This window comes from Ctenopharyngodon idella, chromosome 14, assembly GCF_019924925.1.
Source record: "Ctenopharyngodon idella isolate HZGC_01 chromosome 14, HZGC01, whole genome shotgun sequence".
Lineage (NCBI taxonomy): Eukaryota > Metazoa > Chordata > Actinopteri > Cypriniformes > Xenocyprididae > Ctenopharyngodon > Ctenopharyngodon idella.
Window position 1 is genome coordinate 21,971,935 of NC_067233.1, and position 9,586 is coordinate 21,981,520.

At 41.4% G+C, this 9,586-nt stretch overlaps 1 protein-coding gene across 1 annotated transcript in view; it reads left to right on the forward strand.

The window, feature by feature from the left end:
• LOC127494195 (protocadherin Fat 4) overlaps positions 1 to 9,248 on the forward strand; it is a 93,053-nt gene extending 83,805 nt beyond the window's left edge. Inside the window, exons 15-17 of the mRNA XM_051859906.1 lie at positions 1,782 to 1,999; positions 3,797 to 4,058; positions 5,960 to 9,248. Coding sequence (XP_051715866.1) covers positions 1,782 to 1,999; positions 3,797 to 4,058; positions 5,960 to 7,851 — 2,372 coding nt within the window. The 3' untranslated portion in view covers positions 7,852 to 9,248. The remainder of the gene's footprint in view (positions 1 to 1,781; positions 2,000 to 3,796; positions 4,059 to 5,959) is intronic.
• The last annotated feature ends 338 nt before the right edge of the window (positions 9,249 to 9,586 follow it).

Consider the following 9,586-nt stretch of genomic DNA (forward strand, 5'->3'; position numbering starts at 1 on the left):
AATTTTATTCCTATCTATACTCTGAAGATTTTTACTGAGGGGTTTGTTCATATATCATTCACACTGATTTATATAACATTTTATACCTAAAAACATGGTGAAAATGTATTTTTTCCGGCTGTTGACAGTATTTTTCGATTTATGGAGTGATAAAAAGAGATATCCAAAATCCCCTCTGTAAAAACATTTAACTCTAACATGTTAACAAAATCAAATAAGAACTTTAAACCTGGCTTTGTCCAATGTTCAGATTTATGTTCTGGAAATATATGCAAATTAGTACATAATTATTTGATAATGCATCATTTGTGTATTTTAACATAACATTTCAGAAAACATGTAATAAAAAAACTATTGTCTTAATGTCCTGTGATTGATCAGCTGGGGAAAGTATGGTGATATCTATTAGTTACATTTTTAGCCTATTCACCTGTGGTGATATTTTAAAAACCCTAAATAGTTTTGACGTGATTAAGTGACAACAGTCCAAAGTCACAATCGTGCTGTTTGGTTTGTGAGTGTGCTGGTCCAAAATCCTGGTTTACATAACGGTGTATTAAACATCAAATATTTCCTGTCTGATTGCTTACTGTGTGTATTTTGATTGATGACCCTAATTTTACTGTAAAAATAACTCTAATAATAATTATAATATCTTAATATCTTCATGCCTTATAGTCACATTTAGCAGATTAGAGCTGAACGATAATATAATTTGAATTTTGCGACGAATCACGCAGTTGAGATTTGCTATATAGTGTATATCGCTTTACGTGAGTGTACTGTAAGTATGCGGATAAAGATGGATATAATATATATCCAGATTTATATATAGAGCTGTTCGATAATACAGTTTACATTTTTGTGACAATATAGACAATCATGCAGCCTAGATTTGCTATATAACATATATTGCGCAATTTACGCAAATATACTGCATGTATGCAGATAAAGTTGGATGTACTTATATATGTAGTTATATATGTACTTATATATCCATCTTTAAATATATCGGTGCGATAATATAAGCTACATTTTGTGACAGAATAAAAAATTAGGCTGTTGAGATTTGCCAAATAGTTTATATATCACTTTACATGAACATACTGTATGTATGCAGATAAAGTTGGACATACTTATATATCCAACTTTATATATAGAGCTGTACAGTTTACATTTTTGCCAAAATATAGACAATCATGGAGACTAGATTTTTTTTTATTTTGTCGCAAAATGTAACTATATTATCATACAGCTCCATACAAAAATTTGGATATAAGAGACAGTGTTATTTTCACATTAATTATATACTATAATAGTATTTATTAATGTGTTGAATTAGCTTTTTTTATGTGTTTAGATTTTAGTTTTCATTTATATTAAGTTTAGTTTAATTGCTTTAATTTATCGCTTTACGCAAATAAACATAAAGTTGGATGTAAGATATATCGGTGTGCGATAATATAGTTATATTTTGCAATGATATAAATGATCACGCAGTTGAGATTTGCTATACAGTATATAACGCTTTACTCAACTATACTGTATTTATGCAGATAAAGTTTGATAAAATATATATCCAACTTTATATATAGAGCTGTGTGATAAAATGTTACATTTTGCAATGATATAAACAATCAAGATTTGCTATATAGTATATATCGCTTTACGTGAGTGTAAAGTAGGATGTATTATATATCCAGCTTTATATATAGGACAGTGTCAGAGATGTACAGACAGGCAAACGGATCCATGATGGAGTCATTGTATGTTTTTCTCAGACATCACGGCAGATACGGCTCTTTCTCTGGACGGTTCCGGACGTTTGGACTACGGTTTGAGTCAGAGCCGCAAGAGGGACGTGTTGTTGGCGCGAGCGCTGCGGGACCCCGGCCGACCCATCCAGGAATACAGCAGCCTGGAGCTGAAGTTCCGCACACGCAGCGGCTCTGGAACGCTGCTGCACGCACAGGAGAGCTACAACTACACCACCGTCAGGGTAAGAGTGTGTGCAGCTCCAGCTCTGGGCTCACGGCCAGCTGAACTCGCTCGCCCTCGTCTCTCACTGCAGCTGTCTGACGTGACGTCCTGTACGAATAGTGAGGCCACGGAGAGCTACTACTCAAAAACACACAAACACAAGGACACAAACACATTCACCGTATTTCACAGCACAGTGTCGCACATCTCAGATTTGGCAAGACGGATTTTCCATTTCCAGATTTTGTAGGTCTTTAAATCATTTTGCCTCTCTGCTGCAGTTCTTCTCTGTCATCCCTTCTTTTTTCAAACAAGATTATTTTTCCATTTCAGTAATGAATCCATCAGATTATCACATGACATGATGGAAATGTAGCTCTGTTACAAAACCTTGTGAGCTGCCTACTTTATACTAGCTTTGGCAATATTATATCACTTGAATTGTTAAAGTATCATAGATGCACTGCAGATGCAAAGAGAGTGTTATTTTGGTATTAATTATATACTATTATAATATTTATTAATGTTTTAATTAAAAAACTTTATATGTTTAGATTTCATTTATAAATAGTTTAGTTTATTTGCTTTCATTTATTTTTCAGTTGTAGTAAATTTTGAAACCTCAGCTGGAACTTATTTCAGTTATTATATTAAGTTTAGTTTAATTAAATGTTGGGCGCCCCCGGTGGCCGATTTTTTTAGAATTTCTCACAGGCCTCTAGGGCCATGAGTCAAACAGGCCCACCGAGTTTCGTTCCAATCAACCTCCGGTAACCTTGTCTGATAGCTGCTCAAACTTCATTGGCCGTTGGCGGACATGTTTTTTGAGATGTCCTTATATTTAAAAAAAAAAAAAAAAACCAACCTTGCTACGAGCACTTTACTGATGAAACTGTGACTTGACACGGCACTTACATACTGTTGTACTAATGTTGATTTGATTGCTTCTACTATTCTCATTTGTAAGTCGCTTTGGAGAAAAGCGTCTGCTAAATGACTAAATGTAAATGTAAATGTAGACAATCATGGCATCTCGGACAAAGACACTACATGCAAATTTTCAAGTCATTCGGACTAATGGTGTAGTAGTTATAGCCATTTTCATGTTTTTCCTGTTATAGCACCACCAAATGGCCAGTCGCCACATCCTTTTTTCATGTGACCACAGAATGAGCTCAGCTCTTGTGCTGAGTTTGGTGAAAATATCTCATTCCGTTCACGAGTTATAGCCATTTTAGTAAAAGTGGCTCCACCCACCTCAAACGTTTTGACGGCCCTAAAGGACCATGAATCACAATTTCAACTTTTTTTCATAATTATTGACAAACAGACTCCAGAGAATCTCGCTGCATTGGTTTGGTTCCGATCGGGTTAAAAACCTAGAACTAGTTTGCAAAAATAGCTTTTTCAAAAAATCCAAAATACCCCAAAATTTCACAGAACGATGAGTGAAGGCATTTTGTCTGTCTTGAGCCAAGGATTCCAAAGACACTTAAGCCTACGCCTAATGGTTTAGGAGTTATGAGCCATTCGTACTTTTGACCACTATAACGCCCCCGTCAGGCCGATCAGGGCGAGCCTTGGTGATGCTGTAGACAGTTTGATTACTACCAGTCCTCAAAGACTTACGGTTTGGTCTGCCCGATCACTTTTAGGGGTGAATGCTGATCCTTAGAAATGTTAGCAATTACAATAGGGTTTCAGCGCTATGCGCTTGAACCCCTAATAAAATAAAGTTGCAACACGTCATCCTGCTTTCTGTCTGAAACGCTCACATTGCATTCATTGACCGTCTCTCTCTCTCCTTCTGTCTCAGCTGAAGAATGGACTTCTGCAGTACGTGTCTGACGCCGGTGTCGCCGGTAAAGTGGAAAGGATTGTGGGAGATGTTGTTTTGTCTGACGGTCAGTGGCACACACTGTTGCTTCAGAGAAACGGATCATCCACCATTCTGCGGATCGATGAGTCCAGCTCGAAAGTCATTCTGCACAATACGCAGGACTTCGGAGGGATCGACGTGCACACACTGTCTCTCGGGGGCGTCCCGACCCGGCCCACACAGCAGAAAACCAGCCCAGGTCAGTTCCCATCAGTCCATATTCTGTAAAACCTCTTATATTTCTATATATTGATGCCTATAAGTATCATTACAGAGCAAAACACTTTTCTCTGCATTGCAATATTTCCAGCATTACCTCTTTAACATATTTTATTAAATTGCATTGGTTTAAGTTCTCTTAGCAAGTGCTTTTGAGACAACCCTCAATCTATTTTATCCAAAGCAAAACGTGTATAGGTTTTAAATGGCTCTTTTATAGTATATCAACCTGTTACTTGCCATGAAATTAGCATTATGGCATTAAAACACCAACCAACCAATAATCCCAATAATATATGTACTGTAAGCAGTTTTCAATAAAATGTAGATATGTTAATCTGCAAAAATGACAATGACATAATTCCATGTTAATTATGAACCAAACAAATTTAACAATGAGAAATGTCTGGCTCGCAGGCAGCGGATGCGTCATAGCTTGGCGCAATCCTTTAGATTTTCTGCCTGAATCAAAACTTGGGAGTGTTTTTCCTCTACGAGTGAAAGTGACAGGAGAAAGTTCAGAGAAAGTGTGTGTGTTTGTGTGCTAACTAGGTTAGACAGCGGACTGCCAACAGGAAAGAATGTCTGAACTTTCCTCTGCGGCACCCGCACAGCGCAGCAATCCACAGAGCACAACTACTGTCCATTAAAAACAGTCACTTGTAGACACTTCAGACACTCACGGAGGGAAAAGACACAACGTTTAGCCTGCGATAAGACTGGAATCTTTATTAGAGCTCCAGACAGACTGAGTAAAATGTGTTCAGTGAGGTCCCATAGGAAAGGGGAAAAAAGCCTCTTGAAAATCTCAATTGTTTTGCTGAAGTCTCCTTCTCAGATGTTTTTCCCTGAGAAAAAGACCCAGTAAGTGTCTTTAGTTTCTGAAGATACGTCTCAAACTGTGCTCAGATTTACTCAATATGAACATAATCTGAGAAATCCACATTAATTTTGTCAACTATTGATTAATTTGTGTCTGTCTCAGATGTTTCTCCTGAAATTCATTAGGAGAAATAAAACAAAGTTAACGTTTAATTGAAACATAACTGAGGAACCTCTGCGCAAAATGATCACCAGCTAAGGTTCTTATATGGTCAAACTGAGCTGTTGGGTTGTAACCCACTTTTTCAAAATCAAAATATCAAATAAAATTATCCAAACTATCTTAAGGTAAACATATTTTGTGCACGTAAAGTCATGCCATTTCTGGATTCAAAGGCTGAAAGAGAGAGAACGCAAAATAGAATTGGGCCAATATGCTTTTTCCCTTTAATAAACAGAACCAAATGTTCTCAGTTTGAATGGGGCATAAATTCAATAAACATCGATTTACATTGTTGACTGTTCGTTGTTAGGCAACATGATAGTGCAGGTCTGAATCAGTGACATCAAGATTTTTCCCAGATGGCGTGGTCTTAAAAGGTTGCATTTTTGGCTTGCAGGATACTTATGTTGAAGGGAAGAGTCTGTTTCTCTTCCTCCTGATGTAAAAACGACATTTGTTGATGTGTTTCCCAGGGGGGGAATTTTCTTCTATGTTGGCTGATGCAACAGCAATCAGAAACCCAAACAAAATGTCTCCCTGTGTAGCGTTAAACTAAGCAGTGTCCATTTCTTCAAGTCAATCTCATTTTTTTTTGTCGTGTTGTGGAAGCTCTAGTCTCTCACATAGCCAAACAATTGACCTGCAGCGTAAAATATTGTGCAGTTTGCTGCTTATTTTGTCCAAAAATCTGACAATTCTGTCTGACTGACATAAAAAGTGATCAGTCCCGGTCTGTTTTTATTTGCCGTTTAGTAGCAGGTACATCTAATAATGTACTCAAACCATTTCTGAGTTGATTTGAGTTAGAGTTAATGTTCCTCTCTCTGTTTTTCTAGGTTTTGATGGGTGTTATTCCTATGTGAAATATAACGGAGAGATGCTCCCCTTCAGCGGTGAACACAGGACCGTTTCCATCTCCAAGACTGATCCCTCTGTGAAGATCGGCTGTCGTGGCCCAAATCTATGCGAGAGCAGTCCATGCTGGGATGGTTTGATGTGCGTGAACCAATGGTACACCTACCAGTGTGTCCCGCCGGGCGACTGCACCTCAAACCCCTGCCAGCACGGTGGCAGCTGCGTTCCCGTTGCTCGTGGAGGCTTCACCTGCACGTGTGAGGAGTTCTACACGGGCAAAGTGTGCGAGAGCCTGGTGGCCTGTCTGGGAGTTCGGTGTCCACAGGGTACGGATTGCAAGCTGGGAGCCAATGGAGGGTTCACCTGTAGTCCGAGCGCCACCACCGAGGAGATGGTTCTGCCCATCTGGGCGGTTCCTGCAATCGTGGGCAGCTGCGCGACTGTCTTGGCGCTGGTGGTTTTGAGTCTCATACTGTGCAACCACTGCAAGGGCCGCAAGAAAACCAAAGTGCCAAAAGATGAGAAGAAAACAAAGGAGAAGAAGAAGAAGAAAAAGAAAAAAGGCAGCGAGAATGTGGCGTTTGATGATCCGGACAACATTCCACCCTACGGAGACGACATGACTGTCCGGAAACAGCCAGAAGGAAACCCCAAACCTGACATCATAGAGCGGGAAAACCCCTACCTGATCTACGACGAGACCGACATTCCGCACAACAACGAAACCATTCCCAGTGCCCCCTGTGCTCCATGCGCTGGGCCGGAGGCCGACATGGAACACTATGACATCGACAATGCCAGCAGCATTGCTCCATCGGATGCTGACATCATCCAACACTACAAACACTTCCGTAGCCACACTCCCAAGTTTTCTATTCAGCGCCACAGTCCGCTGGGATTTGCCCGCCAGTCCCCTCTTCCACTGGGTGCCACCAGCTACACCTACCAGCCGACCTACACCCAGGGGCTCCGCTCTACCCCACTCAGCCATTCAGCTTGCCCTACGCCCAATCCCTTATCACGCCACAGCCCGGCTCCCTTCACCAAGCCATCGTCCTTCTACCGCAACACTCCCACCCGTGAACTCAACTTGGCACGGCGCGAGGGCAGCCCCCTCGATTTCCACGGCGACGTGTGCCAGCCTGGTATGTTCAACTATGCCACACGGTTGGGTCGACGCAGCAAGAGCCCTCAGACAATGGCAGGTCACGGCTCTCGGCCCGGGAGCCGCCTGAAGCAGCCCATCGAGCAGATCCCATTGGAGAGCGGCCCGCCTGTGGGGTTGTCCATAGAGGAAGTGGAACGCCTCAACACACCCCGACCCAGGAATCCCAGCATCTGCAGTGCTGATCATGGGCGTTCTTCATCTGAGGAAGACTGCCGTCGACCGCTCTCACGTGTACGGAACCCTGCGGATGGCATCCCAGCTCCGGAATCCTCCTCTGAGAGTGACTCCCATGACTCCTTCACCTGCTCGGAGATGGAGTATGACCGCGAGAAAGCTGTCTCCTACAGTTCTCGCATGCCCAAGCTTTCCCAGGTCAACGAATCGGACGCCGATGATGAGGACCACGGAGGGAGGCTCCGACAGAGGCGGTACTCCAGCCGACGTGCGGAGGGTGGGCCGGCCAGTGGTCACAACACCCTATCGGAGTATCAGCACCACACTTTACCCCACAAACTGGGCCAAGGGTCCAACAACTTCAACTGGGACAACCTACTGAACTGGGGTCCGGGGTTCACCCACTACGTGGACGTTTTTAAAGACTTAGCACTGCTACCCGAGAACTCTGCTGCTAAAGACATCGAAATGAAGAGCGGCGACGGCTCCATCACGATTCTGAATGAGGGCGAAGCCGAGCAGTACGTATGAGTAGCACTGAGTCCTCATCTCTTTGCCCTCCAGGACTGGAGTCAGGAGCTGTGATGAACAAATGAAATACTGATCGAGTTTTGATATTTGATTAAGACGAACTTAAATGCAGCAAGGCAGAGCACTGATTCGAAAGACAGGCACCGAACACCCTACACACACTTGGGGTTGTACAGACTAGTCATTTTGTTCAGCCATTAGTTCATGTGTTTGGTCTCAGTTGACTAATTGTGTACCATGCAAAGGTGCATCCCATTTTATTTGCATGCCATTATCTTTGTACAGTATTGGCCAATTGTTTTTGTAATTTAGTCAGAGAAAAATAAAGTGAACTCAGAGCACTTTGCGCTGAGTGAACCCCATTGGTGCTGTGTACAACTGAGATTGTCTAAACGTTGCATTTACCGCTGATGCTGGATGCTGTATTGTGAATCATTTATGTTAAGGTAAACAGTGATCATCTGACTAGTAAACGAATAGCTGTGCAACCCCTTTACAAAACGCACACATCCTGGAAGAGTAAGCCGGGAGAGGTGCGGCACTACCACAAACACGCATATGAAGTGAATCAGTTCTGGTCCATCTGTCTGTTCTGCCTGAGATCAGAATGCTAAAATAAAGTTGGTCATTATGAAGGGTCGTTGTGACCCTCCGGCGCTGCAGCCCATGACTCTGGGCTCTGTCCATTTGGCTGATTTTCCTGTGTGTCAGTGCCTCGACCTCTAGGAAGCAGATCCATGAGCTCGGTGTGAAGAGCAGGGCCGTATTTGGCTCCGGTTCTTCATGCTCCAGCCAAAAGAGAAGAAAAGCTCTGGAACCGTCCGCCAAGAACGGGTGTTTCTCATCCTGAATAACTGGCTGCCGTCTAAAACAACAAAACCTCCAGATATGAGATTAATCAGGCCTCTGCCTTCTGGATATTTGAGGATTTACGTTTGGGAGCACGGACACTATGACTTTCTATGGATGTTTGTATTGGTGTATTGCAGGTTTCGTACAAACACACTTGACCCATCTAACGCAATGCCCATCTGCTATGAGACTATGAACTTGTGTACATTTTGTATTAATAAGGAAGCTCTTTGGAAGTCAATGTTCTCTGTTGATATGTGTTTTTGTTGTTGTTGTTTTATTTTGCTCTATGTTTTTAAAAATGTACTGTTTCTACTTTTTTACTGTTTATTAACTTAAAGGTTCATCAGCGTTTTTATGGATATTTTTCATATGCTGGAAATGAGGTTCTTACTTTCAGCGGAAGATTGAACTTCTTATTTTTTACATTTGTTACTTATGTAACATCAGTATTTTCCACTATTTTGATAAAACTATAACATAATGTCTGATTTATACGTGTAAAAGCCAATAACAGAATAAAAAAAAATATTTATTTAAAAAAACTCCATTTCAGTTTTGATGTGATGAGACTAAACCAACTAAAATCAGGCTGTCAAGGGAATTTCAAGAAATATAATCCATAAACATCCATAAAAATATGATCCATAAACAGCTCCTTTTGTGGATGCCAATGAATCTATATGAATTGAATAAAACTTGAAAATTTCAGGGTTTGGATGAAATAAAGCCCTGATGCAGGACAGAAAAACACACAGCGCGACTTTCAACAGTTCTTTACATGTGCAGCTTTCTCTCTAATGACAAATACTCATTGTTGTAAGTCCAAATATTTCACTTTTGAGTTGTGAAACTCAACAGTTTGAGCAGCACATTTCACTGT